The sequence below is a fragment of the Bison bison genome, unplaced genomic scaffold, assembly GCF_000754665.1.
Source record: "Bison bison bison isolate TAMUID 2011002044 unplaced genomic scaffold, Bison_UMD1.0 scf7180017864506, whole genome shotgun sequence".
In the NCBI taxonomy this organism is placed as follows: domain Eukaryota; kingdom Metazoa; phylum Chordata; class Mammalia; order Artiodactyla; family Bovidae; genus Bison; species Bison bison.
In genome coordinates this window covers 1,420,539-1,446,131 of record NW_011495063.1, presented here as the reverse complement: position 1 = coordinate 1,446,131, position 25,593 = coordinate 1,420,539, and the positions used below count along the sequence as shown (strand labels likewise).

At 38.7% G+C, this 25,593-nt stretch overlaps 1 protein-coding gene across 6 annotated transcripts in view; it reads right to left on the bottom strand.

Annotated features, from left to right (window-relative positions):
* CCDC15 (coiled-coil domain containing 15) overlaps positions 1-25,593 on the bottom strand; it is a 50,857-nt gene that overhangs the window by 23,307 nt on the left and 1,957 nt on the right. For 3 of the 6 annotated variants that reach the window (XM_010829447.1, XM_010829448.1, XM_010829449.1), the window contains exons 3-14: positions 24,189-24,338; positions 23,163-23,354; positions 17,760-17,873; positions 15,002-15,124; positions 12,861-12,977; positions 12,193-12,606; positions 11,140-11,259; positions 8,492-8,566; positions 8,068-8,190; positions 7,476-7,598; positions 833-925; positions 430-533 (exon numbers count right to left, since the gene is read on the bottom strand). In XM_010829447.1, the coding sequence (XP_010827749.1) occupies positions 430-533; positions 833-925; positions 7,476-7,598; positions 8,068-8,190; positions 8,492-8,566; positions 11,140-11,259; positions 12,193-12,606; positions 12,861-12,977; positions 15,002-15,124; positions 17,760-17,873; positions 23,163-23,354; positions 24,189-24,338 (1,748 nt within the window). The remainder of the gene's footprint in view (positions 1-429; positions 534-832; positions 926-7,475; positions 7,599-8,067; positions 8,191-8,491; positions 8,567-11,139; positions 11,260-12,192; positions 12,607-12,860; positions 12,978-15,001; positions 15,125-17,759; positions 17,874-23,162; positions 23,355-24,188; positions 24,339-25,593) is intronic. The other 3 variants (XM_010829451.1, XM_010829452.1, XM_010829450.1) reach the window with 3 other exon arrangements.

The window sequence follows — 25,593 nt, the reverse complement described above, 5'->3', positions numbered from 1 at the left end:
CAAGAGCACTGGAGGGGGTTGCCACTGCCTTCTCCAAAACTGTAGTATATCCAGATATTAGAGTATTATTTGTCCATATGTAAAATAGGATTATGATGTGTCAGTGTAGGTTTATGAGTTGTAACAAATTCACCACTATGGTACAGGATATTGACAGTGGAGGAAGCAGTCCATGTGCAGGGTAAGAAGTAAACGGGAACTTTCTGGACTTTGTTTAATTGTGCCATGAATCTAAAACTATTTCAAAAAAATAAACCTATTAAAAAATATAACTCTTAACCATCTTTTAATATTGCAACCCAAATCAAAAATAGCTGTTTCCACTATGGATAAGAAGGTAAAACCACTGCCTGACTCTTTCTAAAATCTAGCTTCCAAAATGATCTTAACTGGTAATTCACAGCTCACACTGAGGATCAAAGAACTTACTTTTCAATTTTCTTCTTATGTTCTTTTTGCCTTTGTTGTTCTTTCACTTGTTCTCTTTCAATATCCATGAAAAGTCGTCTATACCTCAGATACTGCTTTTGACGCTAAAGAAGAGAAGTAAAAATGTTTAAGACTCTGCTCTCAGAGACTTTCCAAGAAAGGAAATATCCTTACTACTAGCTCAGTAGGTTGCTGCTGCTGCTGCTGCTAAGTCGCTTCAGTCGTGTCCGACTCTGTGCGACCCCAGAGACGACAGCCCACCAGGCTGCTCTGTCCATGGATTTTCCAGGCAAGAGCACTGGAGTGGGGTGCCATTGCCTTCTCCGGCTCAGTATGTTAGGACACAACAAATTGCTTCCAATCTCACATATACTGATGTCCAAAAGCCATTACCACTACATACCTCTTTCTTGTCTTCCTCTTGACTTACTCCAGACTGAAGTGCCAGGGGAGTTTGAAATTCAGTGTTCAATCTTGATTGATACTCATCACCAACCTGTTAGGAAGTCCAGTCACACAAAGTGACAAAACTGCCAAAAGCGAGACCTATGCACATTTTTGACAATTTTATCTACTAATTCTTTCCCCTGCAATCTTGAGCTCAACTAGATTTAAAAAGTTAAAAAAATATATATATATAAAAGAATAAAATTTTAAGAAAGAATAAAGGCATTAAACAAAAACAAAAGACTCAGGTCAAAGATATGGATGAATTCATGACAAATAAAAATGTACAGAGGCCTTCTACAATGGTCACTTGAAATAATTCTATTATGACTGTGTGCTTGGGATCGAATATAGGATATAAAATTAGATCTCTTACTATCTCATATCTATAATAATTTTCAATTTGTACACATTCTTGATGGTGTGAATTTAGAGAATAAAAGCTTGAAAGAAAAGATTATAGCAATCAGCTGTCATGGCAGGGAAGAAACTAGAACTTATTTTCTTCCAAAATACTAGGAAAGCCTGTTGACATAACTTAGTATACTTACTTTCACATTATGTGGCTCAAATTATGATCTCTAACTTTTAGAAATACAAGTTTTAAATTACTTTGATCTTTTTAGCTTAAAAGTTATTTATCAAAAAAAAAAGTTATTTATCTGTCAGCAAAGTTGCAAGATACAAGATCAGTATGCAAAAATCAATTACATTTTTATGTACTTGCAACAAACAATTTGAAAATGAAATTAAAGGTAAAATCCATATAATATACCATCAAAACACACCTTACGAATAAATTTAATAAAAGAAATATAAATTATACACTGAAACCTACAAACCATGTTAAAAGAAATAAAAGATCTAATTGAGTGAAAAGACATCTCTTGTTCATGAATCAGAAGACTTAATACTGTTAAGATGGCAAATGAGTCAACAGATTTAATGCAGTCTGCATCAACATTTAAGTTGATGGGACTTCCCTGGCAGTCCAGTGGTTAATATTTCACCTTCTAGACTTCCCTGCTGGCCCAGTGGTTAAGACTGCACCTGCCAAAGCAGGGGACATGAGTTTGATCCTTGGTCTAGGAATATTCCACATGCCGTAGGCAACTAAGCCCACGTGCCACAGCTACTCAGCCCACGCTCTAGAGCCTGTGTGTCACAACTACCGAAGCCTGCACACCTAGAGCTTGGGCTCTGCAACAGGAGAAGCCACGGCAATGAAAAGCCTGTACACCACAACCAGACAAAGCCTTCCTGCAGCACTGAAGACTCACCTTCCAATGCAGGAGACGGGGGGTTCGATCCCTGTTCAGGGAGCTAAGATCTCACAGGGCTTGCAGCACAAAAACCAAAGCATAAGACAGAAGCAATATCGAAAAAAAAAAAAAAAACCCTCAATAAAGACTTCAAAAATGGTCCACATTAAAAAAAAATTACGTTTACTTCTCTGTAGAAGTTGACAAGGTAATCCTTAAATTCATACGATTGAAAGTCGCTCAGTCGTGTCTGACTCTTTGCAACCCCGTAGACTATACAGTCCATGGAATGCTCCAGGCCAGAATACTGGAGTGGGTAGCCTTTCCCTTCTCTAGGGGATCTTTCCAACCCAGGGATCGAACCCATTGCATTGCACTGCAGCCGGACTCTTTACTAGCTGAGCTTTACCCAGAATAGCTGAGATGATCTTGAAACAGAGAACAAAGTTGGAGAACTCACTCTTTTCAACTCAAAACTTATTACAAAGCTACACTAATCAACACGGTGTGGCACTAGCCTAAGGACAGACCCACAGATCAGTGGACAGAACTGGCAGTTCAGAAATAAACTCATATTTACAATCAACTGATTTTTGACATGAGTGATGAGAATTCAGTGGGTAAGAAGAATCTTTTCAACAAATGCTGTTGGGTCACCCTGGATACCCACATGCAGAAGAGTGAAACTGGACGCCTACCCAACACCATATATGAAGATTAATGCAAAGTGGATCACAGACCTGAACGCAAGAGATGTAAGATTCCTAGAGAAATACAAAGGAGTATTAGGTGATGGTTTCTTAGATATGACATCAAAAGCACAAGCCACAAAAAAGTAAATAATATGGACTTCATCAAAATTAAAAATTTCTGTGCTGCAAAAGAAACCACTGACAAAGTGAAAAGACAACCCACAGGACAGGAGAAAACATTTGCAAATCACAAAATAAATAAGGGTACTATGTGTAGAATATATTAAGAACTCACATAAGTTAATAATCAAAAGACAAATAATCCAATTAGAAACTGGGCAGAGGATTTAATAGTTTTCTAAAGAAAATACACATATGGTCAATAAGCACATGAAAAGATGCTCATCATTAATCATCAAGAAAATGTAAACCAAAACCACAATGAGCTATCATTGCACAGCCATTAAGAGAGCTATAATTAAAAAGACAAAAGACAATTACAAGTGTTAGTGAGGACGCGGAAAAACAGAAACCTCGTAATACTGCGGGTAAGGATGAACAGCGCTGCGCCACTTTGGAAACCAGTTTGGCAGTTCCTCCCGAGGTTAAGCATATGGATACCAGAAGTCTCAGCAATTCCCCTCCTACTTATACACCCAAGGAAGATGGAAACACATATCACAGAAAAACATATAAACGAATGTTCACAGCAGCACTATTCACTATTAACAGTCAAGCAGTAGAAACAATCCAAATGCCTATTAACTGATGAATGGATAAATAAAATATGCTACATGCATACAATGGAATATTATCCAACGAACAGGAATGAAGCATTGCTACATGCTACAAGGTTTATGAACTTGGAAAACATTATGCTAAGTTAAAGAACTCAGTGATAAAAGGCCATTCTATGATCCCTTTTATATAAAATGTCCAGAATAGGCAAATCTAGAGAGATTTAAAAGTAGACTAGTGGTTGCCTAGGGCTGGGGTTGAAGGTAAGGGGCAAAAGGGGATGAGTGGTATGTGACTTCTGGGCAGTGATTAAATATTCTAGAAGTGACTATGGCAAAGTTTGCACAACATTCTGAATATAGTAAAAACAGTGAATTGTACATTTTCAATGGGTTGTATACCTGTATGGTATACAAAGCAGCTAGGCTTCATTATTTGACTACTCCTTATTTGTGAATTTGCCTATTCACCAAGATGTATTTATCATAGAATTAATGCTTGCAGTGCTTGTGGTCGCCTCCAGACATGAACAGTACTGGGAAAAATCTGAGTCATCAGATGGACATGTTGTCAGCTAAGGTCAAACACTGTGATGCTCTGCCTTCTTCTTTCAGCCTTCATACTGTAAACAGTATCCTTTCAAATGTACACTGAGTCCAAAGCTTTTTGCATTTTTGTGCTTTTTTTGTTATTGTGCTATTTAAAACACCCCTCAAGCACTGTGCTCAAGTACTACCTAGTGTTTCTAGCATAAGAAGGTTGTGATGGGCCTTATGGAGAAAATACATCTATTAGATAAGCTTCATTCAGCCATGAGCTATAGTGCCGTTGGCCCTGAGTCCAATGTTAATGGATCAACAATACATATTAATAAGGTGTCTAAACAGAAATTCACACAAAACAGTTAAGCAATTGTTCAGTATTGACTAAAATTCAGTTGCAGTATTTATGGCAAGTTTATAGAACATAACTATTATGAGTAAAGAGAACTGACTATATACCTCAATAAAGTTTGTTTGTTACAGATAAAATCTAAAAACAGTACGTAGCAAAAGGTTAATGGTGGCTATCTCTGTAATTTGGGGTCTTTTATCCTTTGTATTTACTTTTTGCTGAAATAAAAATGAAATCATTTTTTCTGCTTTCATAAAAGTAAGAAAGGACTTCCCCAGTGGTCCAGTGGTTAAGAATCCGCCTGCCAATGCAGGAGACACAGGTTTGATCCTTGGTCCAGGAAGATTCCACATGCTATGGAGCAGCTAAGCCCGTGAGTCTCAACCCCTAGAGCCTGTGTGCCACAAGAGAAGCCACCGCAATGAGAAGCCAGCACACCTCAGTTCCAGAGAGCCTGCGTGCAGCAACCAAGACCCAGTACAGCCAAAAATAAGTATAGGAAAAAACATTTTTTTTGGTTAAGAAAAATTGGACTTCCAGCACTGGCCAAGAAGTAAGCCCATTCTGAGCCTCTAGCTCTCTCTCACTGATTCTAAGTATAAATTGTAGGAAATGTGGCTCTAAGTATCTGCAGAGTATATGGGTGGGGTACCCTGAAGAGGGGTGAGTTTGGAATGCTACTCAATACTCTGTAATAACCTAAATGGGAAAAAGAATCTAAAAAAGCATGCAGATATGTACATGCATGACTGAGTCACTGTGCTCTACACCTGAAACTAATACAACATTTAAATCAGCTATAAACCAATAAAAATTAACTAAAAAAAAAAAAGAAGGCTGAGTTAGAAAAGCGGATTCCTTAATTTTGTGTATGAAATGGCACACACCCCAGCATCACCCCTGAGCTGTGCTGCCTGGGATGGACTTAATGCAGTATAAAGAAGGCTCTGAGAACTGAACTAACATTGGAGCTGCTGTTCACAGAAGATGAGAGGGAACTTGGAGCCTGAACTTAACCAGGTCAGCTGCCTGCTAGAACAAAAAAAGGAACGTTCTTCAGAGGATTTTAACAAGAATATAATGTTCAAAATTGGACCCAGAAGAAAACATGGAAAGTGAATCCAGAATATGGATCCAAAGAAAGACAACTCTGGGATGAGACATTCCTGGTGGTACAGTGGATAAGACTTCACGCTCCCAATGCAGGGGGCCTGGGTTCGATACCTGGTCAGTGAACTAAGATCTCATGTGCCACACAGTCCAAAAAAAAAGGGACAATTCTTCCCCTGAGATTAGTAGAAACAGGGAAGAATGGCAAAAGAGTAAATGGTCAAGGGAGTTATTGAATGATGGCCCCTTTTTTAATGAAAGTCAGAGAGTACAGGGTTGCAGAAAGAACTTTATGGAGTATTTAAGGTTTGGAATTATCAGTGTGGGCCATGTGTGAGGGAGCTAACAAGTAGCAACTAAGAAAAACGCTAAGCAGCACTGGGGATCTAGCTGTGACTGTAAAACCCTAAGTATGAATGTGTATAATTGTATCTATTCCATTAAAGAGGGTTTTCTTTACAATAAACCTGGATTATTCGGGAGTCTGAAAGGTCAAAGGACTGATCTAGGATTTTCAGGGCTGGTGTGACAGAAGGACAAGGAGAGGTTCTGGCTATTAAAGTGGCACCCTGAATCAAACAGTCAGGATTAGGTACCCCTCTTCTTGCTCAGTTAATGGCCTATCCATTCTCTACCACTAATTACACTGCTTCATAATTATCGCTTATTTATCAGTCTCTCTTCTTCAGACGGTCTGAAATTTGAGTGCTAAGTCTTATTCACAGCTATATCTTTAATATTTAAAACCTAAACAATGGCTAACATCAAACTGGTGCTCAATAAACGTTTGACTGACTGACCAATTCTTTCTAAACAAATTTAGCAAGAGACAAGCAGGTACTAGGCACCATGCTAAAGGCTGTCCACACTCCAGTAAACAAAACAGGTATGCTATTTCTCTTCATAAAGCTTACAGACTACTGGAAAACATGCAAATAAGTAATTACCAACTGTCTTGTGTATGGAGAAGGAAACAAACAGAATACAGGGACAGAGGAAAAACACAAAAGGGGAGGAGGCCTAATCTTGATAAGGTGGTCAGAGCAGAAGTTAAAGTTGAAATCTAAAGGATGAGAAGCAAAAAAGAGAAGACTCTCAAAAAGAGGGAAAAAACAGGCAAAGGACAGCAAGTAGAAAGGGCTTGCAGAATATAGAAATGGTGATGCAGAATAAAACACAACAGCCTTCCCTTAGACCAACCTTAGAGACCCAAACCAAAAATAATAAAGAAGCTGCAGTTCAGTCTGAAAAGCTCAGCCCAAGTGCTTCTTTCTGCCTTTCTTCCTCCTTTTCTTTCTGCTCTCTTAAAAGGACCAAGGGAAAATTTCTCTTTATCTCTTTCATATATTCTAACAATGCTAGTTGCCTGAAGGCTCTGTTTCTAAAATAACAAAAAAATACGAGTTAGAAATTATGCAGACAGTGTAAAATTCTGATGGGAATAAACTAGACTTCAGTCATAGGGAAATCTCAGTAGGCCACAGTACCGTGACACTTTCTTGGAAAACATAACCCTAACAAGTTCCAGCCTAAATGTCTTAGTGATCTGCCTTATGCCCTACCAGGTTCCTGATGGGGATCTAGTCCTGGCTGTTGGGTGCAAGATTCTCCTGACCCCGACCCTTCAGAAACCACTTACTTCTTTCCTTCTCATAAAAGAAGAGACACCAAAAATACACGTTTTATAAGAGAATACACATGTAAAAAATACAATTTTCCAATAGGTAACAAGTGTTTCTGACAATACCCTAGCCTTCAGGGAGTAATCTTAGGTCAAAACAGGTTTCACACACCATGAAATAAACCAAGAATCTGCTTTTTGCTCAGGCTTACTGTTCCCAGCTCAGTAGGTACCTATGACCCTATCTAAATTCCACTGCTCACGCTCCACAGTCTGCTCTACCTGTTTTCTGCTGGAAGCCTCTCTCTGCTGCTTGGGCGCAAGATGGTGATGCCCATCCAGAAGCAAATCTTCCTGCCATCTTTCAGCTGTTCCAACACATGGTTGCTGTATGGAGCATAAGCTCTAAAAGATACAAAAGCATTCACCAAATTGCATAAGCAGTGACATGATGTTGGTAAAAATACTTTAGGCTGCAGTGATAGCCCTGATGTAATCTAAACATGTCAGAAGAGTCTGATGCATTAGGGAATGAAAGCAGACACTACTCTTGCCACTGCTACGGATCTTAACTGTATCTGCGAAGCAATCCTAAGTTTCTCTACTGGTAAAACAAGGAATAATGGCATCGATCTCCCAGGGTTATTTTGAGAGTTTAATGAGACAAAGGATACAAAGTTCTAGAACCATTGTGGCTATGGTAAATGTTTAATGAATTTAAGCTGTTATTCATAATGATACTAATAACATTACTAATACTATTAATAAGAGATAACACTATCATCGCTTGCTGGCAGCATAGCTCTAGCAAGCCCATATCAAACTCTCACTAATTGACTTTCTGCTGCTTACTCTTCACTATACTAGGCTCTACCTTCTCTCTGGCAGAAACTGGATCCTGGATTTCATGAACGACACATTCACAGTGCTCCAGAAATAGCTCCTCTCTCCATCTCTCATCTGTCACATTATGTGAGGCCTGCCCAAAGTTCCTGTGCTAAAAGAAAAGAAACCTTGAACAACTGTCCAAGAAACAGCATCAGGCCAGGGCCCTAGCGAAAGCTTCAGTGAAGAGGCCAGAATGAGTCTCAACAGGGCAGAACAGTCACAGAACAAGAGGGCATTATACCTTTGCCCATTGTTATTGACCTTAACACTAAACCCCTGAAGCAGTTATGACTTTGCCCTGCCAATCTGGAATTCAAACCTAAGGAATCTACTGTAACTTACTCCCCACTATATTCTGTTCTACTTACTCTCTGGGAAAGGCTAGGTCTTGAACACTGGGTGAGACATACCAACCACACTCCAGAAGCAATTCCTCTTCCAAGCTCCGATTTCTTGAAACATGAGGGTTGCATAATACACTTGCTCTAAAGGAACAACAAAATACAAAACTAACTGAGCAAAAATAATAGGTTATTATTTAATAACCTATTAAATAATAATAGTAGTTTAATAATAGTACTGTATACTTCAGTGACAACCCAAAATAATGATACTAGGGGAGGATAATTTAACAGGTGTGTGCATGTATTTAATATAAAATTTCCAAACATACATCAAAGTAGAAAAAAAAATAGTATAAGGAATCTAAAGATACCCATCACCCAGCAATTAGCAACATCATGTTTTTTCATATATCTTTTCTCCCACATTATTCCTAGAGTATTTGAAAGCAAATCCTAGATTATTCTGGCTTTTTCTTTTTCTTTTTTTGCATGGGGTAACTCTTTATTCAACAACACATTTAGAATAAGATAAGGAAACAAGAAAATATCTTTATAAAGTTGCCAACATTTTCTCAGGTAAAGCCAGGAAACAAGCTTGTGTTACTTCCCTTAAGCACGCCTACTCAATGTCCCCGATAATTCCATGCATAAACAACAGAAGTGGTGAAGTCTGGGAAGTTTTGAGTGGCAAACAGCTTGTTTTGTTCTTCATCATAATTGGTCTGCAAACTGGATGTCTGGCTTTGGTATACTGCTTCAGCTGCCCAAGAGTAGAATTCCTTCAATGTATAGAAGACTAAATGTTCAAAGCCAAATTTACTGAAGGACTTGAGTTTACCAAGAACTATTTACTGACAACCAATCAATATTATACAAGTAAAATCTACCTCTTATTTGGCCCAAATGACAGACTTATGCTTTGTCACCTGGACTCTCTTTAGATCTGACACATTTTGAAATAACTGAAGACATCATACTCTTAGCCTAATGCCAGAAGCTTTAGTTCTATGCAGCCTACATACAAGCTAGCTTGACAAGCTCTAGCCCAAATCTTAAGTAATCTCAGTTCAGTTCAGTTCAGTCGCTCAGTCATGTCCGACTCTTTGCAACCCCATGGTCTGCAGCACGCCAGGTCTCCCTGTCCATCACCAACTCCTGGAGTTTATTCAAACTCATGTCCATTGAGTCGGTGATGCCATTCAACCATCTCATCCTCTGTCATCTCCTTCTCCTCCTGCCTTCAATCTTGCCCAGCATCAGGGTCTTTTCAAATGAGTCAGCTCTTCGCATCAGGTGGCCAAAGTGTTGGAGTTTCAGCTTCAGCAGCAGTCCTTCCAATGAATATTCAGGACTGATTTCCTTTAGGATGGACTGGTTGGATCTCTTTGTAGTCCAAGGATTCTCAAAAGTCTTCTCCAACACCACAGTTCAAAAGCATCAATTCTTGGGTGCTCAGCTTTCTTTGTAGTCCAACTCTCACATCCATACATGACTACTGGAAAAAACATAGCTTTGACTAGACGGACCTTTGCTGGTAAAGTAATATATCTGCTCTTTAATATGCTGTCTAGGTTGGTCATAACTTTTCTTCCAGTAATATATCTGCTCTTCAATATGCTGTCTAGGTTGGTCCTAACTTTTCTCCCAAGGAGCAAGCGTCTTTTAATTTCATGGCTACAGTCACCATCTGCAGTTACTTTTTTAGAAAGTAGACAGAGTTCCCACTGTCTTCTGCTCTACCTGCTCTCTGGGGGGAGGGGGGCGGGTCTTACATTTTAGGTTGAATATACTGATGACACCCCAGAGTCAATTCATCTTTCTTCTCGCATTAGAGATGACAGTTGCTTCAGAAATATGTTTAAAAGAAACAACAAAAACAGAAAACAAATCGTCTAACCAGGGCAACATGCTAACCTTAACACTCTGGGCTTCAGTGAGAACGCCAGAGAAATGGTACCACATGAGGGTATTCTGATACATTTTAGTTTGAACAGGGACGCTAAACTTTTAACCCAAGTCTATAGATCTTACTTTTTAATCCCGAAACATTCACAGAACAGTCTGACAACCTCCTCAAAATTTAAGTAATTTAGAATCTGCTAATTCCCCTACATTGTTCATGTAAGAGCAGTATACCTGTGGGAACAATGCCTCACCAAAATAATAAACTAAAATCGTCTGATTCCACAATAAGAATACAAGTATGATTTATCAGCCTTCTGAATGACAGAACTGCTTTGATTGATACAGTTCACTAAACAAGGGTCTGATTCTATATTTCACATTACCAGTTGTTGGAAATGTATAAAATCCAGTTACTTTTTTTCCATCTATCTCTTTTTTTTTTTTTGCAGGATGGGGAGTAGGGGCACACCTCAGAGCATGTGAGATCTTAGTTCCTCAATCAAGGATTGAATTGCACCCCCTGCAGTAGAAGTGCAGAGTCTTTACCACTAGAATAGTGTTGTCACTCAGTCATGTCCGACTCTGTGACCTCATGGACTATAGCCCGCCAGGCTCCTGCGTGCATGGGTTTCTCCAGGCAAGAACACTGGAGTGGGTTGCTATTTCCTCTGCCAGGGGATCTTCCCAACCCAGGGACAGAACCCAGAACTCTCGCATTGCAGGCAGACTCTTTAAAGTCTGAGCCACAACAGAAGCCCACTGGACCGCCAGGGAAGTCCCGCATCTATATCTTTTTGATTGAGCTCTACCTGATCTCTGATGGAAGCCTGGTACTGAAGTTTAGGAGGCAGATATTGATAACTTGCCAGAGAAAAGTCTTTTCTCCCTTTCTCATTCATATCACAGTATGTCTCCTTGAAGCATACCTTCTAAAAGACAAAAAAAAAACATAAATTGTCAATTGTTCAACGGGAGTAACATGAAATAATAGAAATAATAGTCCAGGCTTTATTAGAAACCTTACAGTAATTTTTTCAACTCCAGATGATGTGAAACAATATGGAATAAAACACAAACCACACTTCCTGAAATCTCTCTGAGAACAATCTTGAAAAGTTCCAAACTAAGCCCAAATAATGCAATTCCTCATGTTCTCTCCTTTTTCTGCTCTGCCTTGCCACTGATGAAGGCCTCATCTTCACGCCTGTGTAAAAGATCCTGACAGATATCCAGAGGAAACACCTCTCCCTGACTCCTACCTATCAACATTGATACTGCTGGCTTCAAATCTGCTTTCTAAAAAAGAACAAATATAAATAGCAGTTATTCAGTTAAGAAACACAAGGTAATCAATAATACTTTAGGTTGCAGTGAGAATTCAGAAGTTAACTGAGGCCATCATCTTAAGAGAATAAGTTAATACACTATACTCTATGCCACATAAGCCTAGCCACAGCCCTAAGTAATTTACTTCCTGTTGATCCCTTTCTTTTCCTCTTAGTCTAATCAATCTCTGCTGGAGGGCTGGCCTTGGGACCTGGGTTAAAAATACTGTTGGGACACTTGTGGTCTACTCTTTTTTCCCATCTTTCAGCTCTCAAAACAGACAAAAGCTGCGAGAAATACTTCATCTAACAAAGAAAGTTTTTTTAAAAAGTAAATTGTCCAGACAGGGGTGATATGCTGCTGCTAAGAATTTTAACACTTAATAAGAATGCTGGACATGTAAGAAATCAATCAGACAAGTTATTTCTTCCCCAACTATGACTCTCTAAATCAGCTGCAATAGTTCTTGCAAATCCCACTACAAGCCTTAACATGCTTATTTCTTTTTGTTGTATCTTCTTTCCATTTTATTTTACCTGATCGCTGGGTAGAAAATCCTGGTCCTGACATTCAGGTTGAATATTCTGGTCTTTGGGGAGAATGTGCTGATCTGTGGGTAGAAAAGTCTGATTTTGGAGTGGAAAATCTTGCACTTCCAAGGCAATATCCCCATCTTCTAGTCCAACAGTCTGGTCTTTCAGGATACAACTCTTAGTTTTTGTCTTAATGGCCTGGGCTTTGGGCTCAACAGTGTGGCCTTCCAGGTCGATATGCTGGGTACTGAGTCTCGGCTCACAGCGCTGGGCTTCCCACTCAACATCAAGGACACTCGTCAAATCCCCCTGAGCTTCTGGAAGATAATCCTGGGCTTCTGGCAAAACGTCCTGATGTAACTGCTTTACTTCTTCCTCTTCTATCACATCAAATAGTGGGGTTTTGAACTGTACTTTCTAAAAGTGAACAGGAACATTGAATATAGAATGCCATGTAGCAGTAACACTCAGGTTTTCTGTGAGATTCCTAAAATAATCTTAAAAGGATATGGTAGTCAAACAAATTACTAAGATAAAATGCAAAATTACAGTCTTTGCTCAACAGAACCTGAATCTACAATCCCAAACCAGGCACAAGAATACCAACAGCTCAAGTCCAAATCATAATTACTTTCATTTCTATTATACCATCTCCCTTCCCTCTGCTTTACCTGAACTCTGCTGAAAGGTATATCTTTGTCTTCAGGAAAGAGAGCCTCCTGGTCCCCCCAAGACAAATGCTTTTTCCCTTTCTTATCTATCATAACAGATGAAGATTCCTCAGGTTCCTAAAGAACATACAAACAAAAATGGAAAAACAAACAAATGTATCTATTACAGGTAGAAACAAGAATGCATGTAAAAGAATTAAGTTAGAATTCTTCCTCACACTACATATAAAAAAAAACTCCAAATGGATTATAAGAGCTAAAGTTATAAAATTCTTAGAACACGTAGAATTAAGCGATGGTTTAATAGATCCTACACCATAGCACAAGCAGCAAAAGAAAAACAGGTAAGTTAGATGACACCAAAACTAAAAATTTTGTGCTAAAAAATGATAGCATTAAAAAAGTGAAATGAATATTTACATTGATGGCAATGTTGATACAATTTCATTGTTATGTTGATGGAATGTCAGTCTTGTAAATACGGTTTTAGAAACAGAAATTTTTTATTGTTTTAAAAAGATTTGTTATTTTGGTAATTTTCTTTTGATGAATTGGTGGATAGTTGTTTGAGGGCCTTTAAACTGCTTACAAAATGGTGGGATTTTTTTGTATAGTGGATAAAATGAGTAATTGAAAATGTGTCCATAGAAATCAAAGGTAAGTGGGGTCTTTGTGAGATGAGGAGTAGTTTTAATGTAGAAAGATATATTTACAAATGAGTCTAAAATTTCAAAAGAATTGGATAAAAAAATCTATTATGAGAATAAAGCAGTGACATGGTTAATTTGGAACTTTTGTTCTTATACCAATAAAGGAAGGGACCCCAATAAAGAGGCTTCTCGCACACATACACACGAAAAAATGAAACAACAACCCAGAGAATGGGAGAAAATACTTGCAAATCATGTAACTTGCAACCCCCTGGACTGTAGCCCACCAGGCTCCTCTGTCCATGGGATTTCCCAGGCAAGAATACTGGAGTGGGTTGCCATTTCCTTCTCCAGAGGATCTTCCCAACTCAGAGATCAAAGCTGTGTCTCCTGCACTGCAGGTGGATCCCTTATTGCCGAGCCACAGGGAAGCCCAAAGAATTCTTACAACTTGATAATAAAAAGACAACCCAACTTAAAAATGGTACTGCATCTGAACACAGATTTTTCTTCAAGAGAGATAAATAAATGGGCAATAAGCACATGAAAAGATACTCAAGATCATTAGTCATCAGGAAAATACAAATTAAAAGTATGGTGAAATGCCACTCCAAACCTACTTAGGAGGCTATAAAAAGATGGGCAACAACAACGATTGAAGAGGATGTGGAGAAACTGGAAACCTCATATATTGCTAATGGAAAACAGCTTGACAGTTCCTCAAAATATTAGGCAAAGAGTTACTATGTGACCCAGAAATTCCATAACTAGAAAAATGAATGTTCACCCAAATACATGTAACTGCTTACAGCACAATTATGCATAAAAGCTAAGTGGAAAAAATCCAAATGTCTATTAACTGATGAATGGATATACCAAGTGTAATATACTGATGTACTGATACATGCTACAAGGTGGATAAACTCTGAATACATTAAGCAAAGTAAAAGAAGTCAGTCACAAAAGCCCCATTTTATACTATTCCATTTATATGACACATACATTTACATGAAATGCCCAGAATAAGCAAATCTACAGAGACAGAAAGTAGCTTAGTGGTTGTTTAGTACTGGGGACAGAAACAGGAAGGGACTAGAGAGTGACAGTTAATGGGTACAGTGTTTCTTTTAGGGATAATGAGAATCTTCTAAATTAGATTGTGGTGATGGTTGCACATGGCAACCCACTCCAGTACTCTTGCCTGTAAAATCCCATGGACAGAGAAGCCTGTTAGGTTACAGTCCATGGGATGGCAAAGAGTCAGACATGACTAAGCGACTTCACATGATGGTTGCACAATCCTGTGAATATACCAAAAACCACTGAAGAGTACACTTTAAAGTAGGTAGACTGTGTGGTATGGGAATTATAGCTCAATAAAACCATTAGAAAAAAATTATTGGATATTATAATCTCAGTACTTAATTCCATCTTGTATGGTTAGTTATAACAGGGCATCTTTTTTCCCCTCTACTCTTTATATTTACCTACCTGATCATCCATAAATTTCTGGTAATCTGCAGGAGTTAAAAGACCTTGATGGACCTCCAAGGGCAGTTCTCCTCTTACACCTATATTTATCCTGGTAAATGATGGCTTCCTACAAAGTGCTTTCTGCAAAAAAGAAAAACTAATACAAATACAAATGGTCTAGAGAAAGCAATATGCTCATAACACTAAGTTGAGTTTTTGTGAAATATCTGATACAATCTTACCAGTTTATGGTAATCTAATACAGAATAGAGTTCTAGTTCAAGTATACAAACAAACCATTTACATAACAAACGTAAGGAGTGAAATAAGATAGTAGAATACTTTAACTTTCTTTGCAATTTGCCCTATCCTAGCCAGTAACAACTTCAGAATGCTTATAATTTTGTCTTGGTGATCTAACAGTGGGCAAACAAACCTATCTTCCACGTGTATCTCTAAATCTAGAACAACGGTAACAACCAAACAGATTCTAATGTCAGTAAAAATAAGTCTAACAAGCAAATGAAACCAGAGCTCAACTGGGTTATAGGCTGTTCTCCTTTCTGACCAGCAGATTCCTCCTGCTCACAACTGAGTGGGTAGAACTATTCAGATATAAAGCAAAGACTACATACTCGATAAGAAAAATTTCACTGTCAATTATATGGCATAGATTTGTTTGTGGTACTTTATCTGAAATAGCACATGCATTATTTGAAAGCAAGCAGCTAGACCAGAGTTCATCATTATCATAATGAACTACACTTAAATGGCACCTTTGACGTATAAAACTGGTTTATACAAGGATGTTATAAAAGACTTAACCTCCTCCCTTCTATTGGATAATTATTTCAGTCAGACCTAGGAACAGTACTCTTTTTGGAAAAACACCAATTGAAAGGTTATAAAGTATCAGTCTCTGGGATCTGGTCATCCTTCTTTTTCTGGTTTAAATAAACTGGGTCCAACCATCTCCTTTTCGCAGTACCAGGAAGTCGGTCTTATGGACCAAAACTACAGTACTGCCAAATCTGCGGAAGAGGTATGAAAATTGTCAAGAAACCAAGGCAAGAATTTAGTTACAAACGAAACTGTGTCTTGAGTCACAACAATGCAATCCTAGAGGTAAGCACACTTAATGCATCCAAGGTGGAACGCAATACTCGGCACCCCCATGCCTACTTGCTTTTCACATTTCACGACGTGTGCCAGTCACTTGGCCGTGTCCAGCTGTTTGTGACCACATGGACGGTAGCCCGCCAGGCTACTCTGTCCACGGGATTCTCCAGGCGAGAATACTGCAGTGGATTGCCACTTTCCTTCTCCGGGGATCTTCCTGACCCAGTGATCAAACCCAGATCTCTTGCATTACAGGCACATTCTTTACCATCTGAGCTACAGGGAAGTCCATATTTAACTATAAGTTTCTTAATTATCACTATAGAGGAAGTATTCTACTAACTACAAACATAGAGGCATGTCTTTGATAGTTGCTGGTTGCACTGAGATACTCAAGGAAAAAATACAAAAATAAAATATAAACATATATGTAATCTAGGAAAATGTAAAAAAAAAAATACCAATTAGGTAGGAAAACTGAGAGAGAACTAAACAAGAGACAGCTGGTAAAGGTACCAAAAAAGAGTAAAAAAAAGACTGATTAATAATCCATTTTATCGATGCTGCCTATCAAAACTTCCAAAATTAAGTAAACACAGGGAAATATACTGGTTTAGGATCCAAATTTGTGAATATGGAAATAAGGAGAATATGGAAACAAGGAGACACCAAAACAATGTGATTTTATAAGCATGGCTTTAAATATTCTTTTAACTCTAACTTAATATTTAGGTTCCAATTCGATCTAACTTTATTCTATAGCTTTTCTCACTGCAATCACAGTCTTTATTTTCACTATGGTAAAATATATACCAGGACGTCCAGAAAGTTATTCTATATTTTGAAACAAAAGAATTTCTTTCTGGACTTCCCTGGTGGTCTAGTGGTTAACACTCCATGCTTCTCCTGCAGAAGGCACAGGTTCAATTCCTGGTCAGGGAAGTTCCTCATGCTGTTTGGTATGGTGAAAAAAAAAAATCCAAAAAACCAAGAGAATTTCCTTTTTTAAAAAAAATGCCATTGACCTCTTCCTTCCTGATTAAAATTTAAAATATATACATTATGGAAAATTTCTATGATTAAAAAAAAGAAAAAAAATCACTTGTAATAACACTACCCAGAAATCATCAGCATGAACCTCTTGGTTCATTTCTTTTCAGGTCTTTGTCTATGCATATAGCATTCTCTCCCCATCTCGATATTTTGCCTTACACTTATCATTGGAAACAATATTCTGTATTTATGTGCTTGTTTAAGAATATGCTTCCCTACTAGCACAGGAGCTCCTTGAGGGATCTTTTCATTGCTGTTAAGTTCTGCTTCTAGAACAATGCCTGGAAACTACAGATAGTCCATAAATATTTATTGGATGAATTTTTTAAATTGAGCTTATACTATATCTAATTTATATCCTACTTTTTCCTTTTACCTTTATATCACAAACACTTTCCCAAGGCTTCAAATATCCTTTGAAAGCATGATATTTTTGATAACAGCTATATATGGATATATCATGTTTGTAGACCACTCCCTACTATTGGAAAATTAAGGTCATTTCCAATTATTTTTCAGTTCTAAATAATGCTGAGGTATAAATTAATCTTTATCCTATTTTTCACCTGTATTTTTAGAAACAACTCATGAGAACTTAGGTTACCTCCTGGGTGGGAAAGCTTTTCTTTCTATCATCTGGAAACTCTGGTGCATCTTTCTGATTCACAGTTTTAAATGATGCCAGCCGGTGACGTGCTTGTTTCATGCTTTGACTAAGCTGCCAAGGAAAAGGGAAAAAAAGAAAACAAAAACAGGCTACAGTCTTAATACCAGATTCACTAAGTGTTCCAACAGGAAAACAGGCCCCTATTATTAAAAAATGCCAGACCTGAGACCAGAGGATTACCTGCAAAGAAGACTTTCTGATGTGCTGATAAGCTTTTACAACACTGTTTTATTATTCTAAGAGACTGCATTTCATAACTTGATTTAAGTGCTGTTACTCAAATCATTTTTTAATAATGTATGCTTTATATTAAGTAAGTACACAAAAATATTAGAACCTAAAGATCTGAATTTGGAAATGCTTCAGCAGATATTCTTTACCTTTTATCCATCTTCTTAATAAAGAGTTATTTCTTCAACTGGTCCTTGCATGCCTGATCACTTTTATCATTCCTACTTCCCTAAAATTGTTTTTTCTTATTTACACGGGCTCCTTTTTCACCTGTAACATTTGAAGACTGTACTTACTTGTCTTTTCTTAAATGTCTCTTCTTCCAGGAAGCCTTCCTACATTAATTTAGAACACAAACGCAAACATCTCAACAGAACCAATTTGTTTCAAGTACTCTAGACAACAATTAGTAATAAATATTAATATCAAATATGTTAATTTTGTGTTTATTCCGTATTTCTACCTAGCAGTTTCAGTAAGCACCTACTTTGATTTCTTTTTCAGAGAAGCACTGCCTATTTTATATTTCACATATTTGCACAGAATGTTCCTTTAAGGAAAATCCAGGAAAGTGTATCCTTAAACAATTCAGTGAAATTATGGCAAAGCCAGGACCAATTTCAACCCATCCAGTGAAAGTTTAATGACATCATTTCTTCCTTAAAGGGAAATAATGATTATGGTTTACAGATATAAATAACAAATATTTTATGGTATTTACTAATAGTGACTAGAGATGAAAATTCTCTCTTGTTACCAGTCCAGTTTCCTTACAGCATATTACCTCTGTTTTGACCTTGCTTCTAAGAAAGTCTATACCTCTAGCCAGAGAAACCAGCTTGAAACATTATACTCTATTCTATTAAAAGGAGGACTTTTAAATTTAGTTAGAGTAGAGTAGCTGGGCTTCCCTGGTGGCTCAGACGATAAAGCATCTGCCTGCAGTGTGGGAGACCCGGGTTCAATCCCTGGGTTGGGAGGATCCCCTGGAGAAGGAAATGGCAACCCACTCCTGTATTCTTGCCTGGAAAATTCCATGGACTAAGAAGCCTGGTGGGCTACAGTCCATGGGGTCGCAAAGAGTCGGACACGACTGAACGACTTCACCATAGAGTAGCTAAATTTAGTTAGTAGAGTAGCTAAAGGGGTCAGTCCAGTTCAGTTGCTCAGTCGTGTCCAACTCTTTGCGACCCCGTGAATTGCAGCACGCCAGGCCTCCCTGTCCATCACCAACTCCCCAAGACAGAGTTAATTACAATGCAAAAAGACACAGTATATTTGCAGTTGAAGTTATGAAAAAATAGAGCCAAGAACAGGCCTGCTTTAACTCACTGTCAGGTATGGCAGACATAACTGCCCTGTATAATGGGACCAAGGATGCAAAATACTTGGTGTGACAGATTTAAAATAAGAGTTATGTAGTCTTCATTTTCCATCAAGTCCAACCTCTATTAGAATCGCAGACTGACTTTAGTCCCTTAAGCAGGATATTTCAGCTGGTCCAGCAATTGGACTATATCTAACATTCAGTTTCTCTGTCATTAAATCAACCCAAAAGCCCTTTCAATGACCTGCTATTAGGATGTAGTATGCTGAGTAACAGTCACCCAAAGATATCAAGGGGCTTCCCAAGCGGCATCAATGGTAAAAGAACCCATCTGCTAATGCAGGATGTACAAAAGATGTGGGTTTGATTCCTCGATCAGGAAGACCCCCTGGAGAAGAGTGTGGCAACCCACCCAGTATTTCTGCCTGGAGAATACCACAGACAGAGGAGCCTGGCAGGCTATAGTCCATGGTGTCCCAAAGAGTTGGACACAACTGAAGCGACTTAGCACGCACACAAAGGTATCAGGTCTTAATTCCTCAGACTTGTAATTGTTACTTTGTAAGGAGAAAGGGCCTTTGCACATGTGATTAAGTTGAGGATCCTGAGATGAGATAATCTTGGATTATCTAGACCAACACTAAAAGCCATCACAAGTGGTTTTTATAAAACAGATAGAGGAAAACTAGACATACAGAAAAGATGATATGAAGATGGAGCCAAAGATTGGTCTGATGTGGCCGCAAGCAAAGGAATGCCAGCAGACACCAAAAGCTTGAAGAGTCAAAGAACAAATTTTCCCTAGAATCTGTGGAAGGAGCATATCCCTGCAGACACCCTGATTTTGGCTCAGTGAAACTGATTTTGGACTTCTGGTCTCCACAACTGTGAGAGAAAAAGTTGTTGTCATTTTAAGCTACTAAGTTTGTGGGCTTACAAATCCCCCTATTTGTTAAATGTTCATTTTACATAATTTATGTAAAATGAACATGCATACAAAGAGGCTAAAGGAGTTATAAGTATGCCAAAGTTTTGGAGCTGTGATGATGAGAATACCAGTTAGTAGTAGAAAAGTAAGTAAAGAAGAGTGAACACACGTAGAGACAGGGTGACCAGCTGTCCCAGTTCGCCTGGAGCTGTCCCAAAGGAGTTAGTGCTTTGGACACTGTCTCACTGTCTAGTTCTCAGTGACATCTAGTGGATAGAAAGTGCAACAGAAACAGTAAGATTAAAAAAAAAAATTGAGCTTCTATTGTCACAGATTGCATAAGCAGAAGTTTATAGGCTTAGAGTAGTTTAAGTCACTGAATATTCCTCAGTAGCTCATCTTCTTTAAAGAAAAAAACAGGGTCGGGACTTCCCTGGTGGTCTAATGGTTAGGACTCCTTGCTTCTACAGCAAACAGCATGGATTTGATCCCTGGTCAGGGAACAAGAAGATCCCACAAGCCCCAAGGCCCAGCCCAAAAAGAAAAAAAAAAAAAAAACAGGGTATAAAAACTTTTATATTCTAGACTTTTTACTGTTCCTATCTTAAAATTCTTTTTAATTTACCAATTCAACTCAGTTTACCAGTTCAAAATATACAGCTCAATTCCATCTCCTCCAAGAATTCTTCCCTAACTATTTCATTAGAATTAAAACATTTTTGAACTTCCACTGCACAGATTTATCACCAAATGCAGCAAATATTTCCATATTATTAACCAACAGATTCGGAGTCTGTTAGCTTTGAATCTCAGAGAAGGCAATGGCACCCCACTCCAGTACTCTTGCCTGGAAAATCGCATGGACGGAGGAGTCTGGTGGGCTGCAGTCCATGGGTTCGCTAAGAGTCGGACACGACTGAGCGACTTCACTTTCACTTTTCACTTTCATGCATTGGAGAAGGAAATGGCAACCCACTCCAGTGTTATTGCCTGGAGAATCCCAGGGACGGGGAGCCTGGTGGGCTGCTATCTATGGGGTCGCACAGAGTCAGACACGACTGAAGCGACTTAGCAGCAGCAGCTTTGTATCTCTACTTGGAAATGTAAACCCATGAAAGGTCCTATTTCACATATCATTAGTATCCCCACAATGCTTAACAAACACAGTATATTCAAATATCTGTGGACTGATGTGTCCTATTTAAGTATTATACAGATGAAGTACAAGCCTCACTACAGTGAGATTTATAGCTACCAGCACCATGAAAGCAAGGGCTGTGTCTGTCTTGGTCAATGTTTTATCCTTTGTACTTTATGCAGTGTCTGGCTCAATAAATACTGGCTTGGTAAATTGTTCATAATATTTAAAAGAAAATAAAAAATGATCACTACAAGCCAAACAATAACAACAAAAAGTCATAGTCTGGGAAAGAGAAAAAAATCTTTTTAAAAAGTATTTCAACACACATGTACTTATAAAGCTTTCTCTATTTATCCTAACAGCACAAAAAGATTAGCTTTATATTTATGACCAAGCATGTTAGTATCACACAACTTTTATTTTCACATAATCATAACTTTCTACATTTTTTTTCTCCTCTTACTAACACTTTGGATTACATTTTAAAAGGATAAGATAGGAGAAGGAAATGCCAACCCACTCCAGTATTCTTGCCTGGAAAAGTCCATGGACAGAGGAGTCTGGCGGGCTGCAGCCTATGGGGTTACATGACTGAGCACATACGCATGAGGAGGGTGGAGGGAGATGAGTTGGTAGCAATAAACTTGTAGAACTAAATAAAATGAAATAAAATAAAATGATAAGATGAAAGATTATTCCCACAACGAAGGTGAAGAATGTGACCAAGTGAACAAAAGCCAAGGTACAGTCAGCAGGGTGGGGGTGCTGATTAGATGGCATCAAGTGACTTGAGTGGATGGAGCTACTCATGGCGATTAATTTTTAAATATTAGGTATACAAAGTCAATCAGCGAAAAATTATATTAAAAATTTGTGAGTATGTCAATTTAGAGTTTACTTATTATTACTTGACTTATAGATCAATTTATTGTGATAATCAGACTGAGGGACAGAAAAAAGAAACAAAAACAGTCAGTGAAATTCCCATATATGTACTGAACCTTTGTGGAATAGAGGTTAGGAATCACTTTTGTCCATATGCTATAAACTGAGAGTCACTTACCCATAACAACTTAAGTATAATTGGAAAATCTACATTCTTTGACTTAAAGCTTTTTTTCATAAGTTTTGAACTCGAATACTTTGGTATCATAAGTGTCCAATCAATAAATATAAATTTTTGTTGCTGTTGTTCAGTCACTAAGTCATGTCCAACTCTTTGCAACCTCACGGACTATAGCATGCAGGCTTCCCTGTCCTTCACAATCTCCTGGAGTTTGCTGAAACTCATGTCCATTGACTCGGTGATGCTATCCAACCATCTCATCCTCTGTCTCCCCCTTCTCTTCCTGCCCTCAACCTTTCCCAACCATCAGGGTCTTTTCCAATGAGTTGGCTCTTCACATCAGGTGGCCAAAGTAGTGGAGCTTCAGCTTCAGCATCAGTCCTTCCACTGAATATTCAGGGTTGATTTCGTTTAGGATTGTCTGATTTGATCCTCTTGCTGTCCAAAGGACTCTTATATAACTTTAAATATATATTAAAAATAAACATCATCCCATTAATCTTCACTTTAGAAAGGTAAAAAAAGGGGGGGACATGATAAAAATCCAAGTTGATGTGACACCTAATCTCTACATCATAGGCCAGGTATGTCATATATCTAAAAAAAGAAAGAAACCAGAGACATAAATAAAATGAAAATGTACTTACAGCCTGGGCTTGTTGTTGGAACAGTTCACTCTGATTCTCTCGGTCTTCTATTCTACCCTCAAGCATCTGGGGAGGAGGCAATCTGGCCCTTCCAATAGCAGCATTCAAATTGCTTGGAAAAACGCTGGTTCTTTTAGGAGTTAAGTGTGCTGGATCTGAAGAGTACATGGCTATAGAGCCTTCTTTCTCTGCCTAGACGAAAGAAGAAAGAATGAGATTCTCTAGTTGAGAGTGATTCCCCCCAGCCCAGTATAATCAACTAATATCTACAAGCAGCCCAAAAGTCTTAAAACCAGGGTTGGTGAGAGGGATGGGAAATTTTAGTTGGCAAAGAAACTAACATTTACCAGGTACCTACTGGGTGCTAATAATCTACATTATCTAATTCTCAAAACAACACTGTGGGACAAGTATTATATCCCCACTTCACAGAAAAAGAAACTATGCTGAGAGATTTTAAGCACTTGGCCCAAGGTCACATAGCTGCTGTGGCTGCTAAGTTGCTTCAGTCGTGTCCGGCTCTGTGCGACCCCATAGACGGCAGCCCACCAGGATCCCCCGTCCCTGGGATTCTCCAGGCAAGAACACTGGGGTGGGTTGCCATTTCCTTCTCCAATGCATGAAAGTGAAAAGTGAAAGTGAAGTCGCTCAGTCCCAGCAACCTCATGGACTGCAGCCCACCAGGCTCCTCCATCCATGGGATTTTCCAGGCAAGAGTACCGGAGTGGGTTGCCATTGCCTTCTCCAAAGGTCACATAGCTAGTAGGGAGCAAAGCCAGAATTCAAACCCCAGCCCAAACTCTGACATTATTTATTACTATTTGGTGAAAGCAAAAGAGGTAGTCAGAACAACACAGGAAAACACAAACAACAGGTTCTCTGCCTACAAATCGACTGCCCTCACTAGTTAATCAGATTATACAAAGCCTGGGCTCAAAAAAGGTGATTCTGTTATTGCCTAATAGCATTTCCCATAACAAACACATGTTCCATCCAATCTTTACTCAGGCTCACTTTTGAACTTACAGCTTCATAAGACCGCTGAAGTTGTTGCTTTTTCCTCAGCCTAATTTGCTGATTTACTCGGCTTTTGACTTGTCTCTGAAAACGCTTCAGAGCTTCTTGCTTCTTTCTTAGCTGCTCCTTCAGTTCTTCTTCAATTATATATGCTGAAGTCTTGAAAGATGAAAGATAGAAAATAAATTTACTGTCCCACTAGTTTTGCCTACTGTAAACACAAAGTGGTCAGGATACAATCCCAAAAAAATAATTCAGTTCTATAATCCAAAATTCCCTGTACAATAAAGAAGTCACAGTAGTTCAGAGCTGATAATCTAGACATAGCTGTGCTGTGCTCAGTCGCTATGTCATGTCTGAGTCTTTGCAACCCCATGGACTATAGCCCACCAGGCTCCTTTGTCCATGGGGATTATCCAGGCAAGAACACTGGAGTGGGCTGTCATGCCCTCCTCCAGAGGATCTTCCCAAACCAGGGACTGAACCCAGGTCTCCTGCATTGCAGGTGGATTCTTTACCATCTGAGTCACCAGGGAAGCTCAAGTGAGTACCAAGAACTTAAACCAAATCACAAACTAAAACTTAGAATCTGTGAACACAAAAATCAAATCTTAATTTTTCATGTACTGAGAACTAAAAGTTTCTTCATTAATTCTCAATGAACCAATTCAAACCTATCTTACGTTTCCGTTTCTAAAGTGAGTAAAACAGTCCACATATACCAGACTGCTCAACTTCCCTGGTGGCTCAGATGGTAGAGAGTCCACATACAATGCAGACCTGGGTTCAATCCCTGGATCTCGAAGATTCCCTGAAGAAGGGAGTGGCTGCCCACTCCAACATTCTTGCCTGGAGAATTCCATGGACAGAGGAGCTTGGTGGGCTAACAGTCCATGGGGCTGCAAAGAGTCTGGCATGATTGAGAAACTAACACTAACATACCAGGTGGCTCACCACTCACCCACTATGTGCTATTATAAAATGAGAATTATGCTGCATTTTTAACCAAGCATGCCCTTCCTGTCATCTCTACCTAGAAAAGGCCTACTCAGTCTTCAAGAACATCCAATACCCATCTGGTACCTCTCATTCTTGGAGAAGCAAATGGCAACCCACTCCAGTATTCTTGCCTGGAAAATTCCATGGACAGAGGAGCCTGGCAGGCTACAGTCCATGGGGTCCCAAGAGTCAGACATGACTTAGCGACTACACCACCGCCACCACCCACCACCTCTCATTCTTACTAACATTGAGTACAATAATTCTTAACTCCCTATTAGATTATGAATCCTTTGAGGATAGGAAATGAATTCATTCTCCTTTGTTTCCCCTACTGTAATGGAGCCTATAATACAAAGATACTCAATATTTATATAATGCTTAATTACAAAACAATCTGGAACATTTTATTACA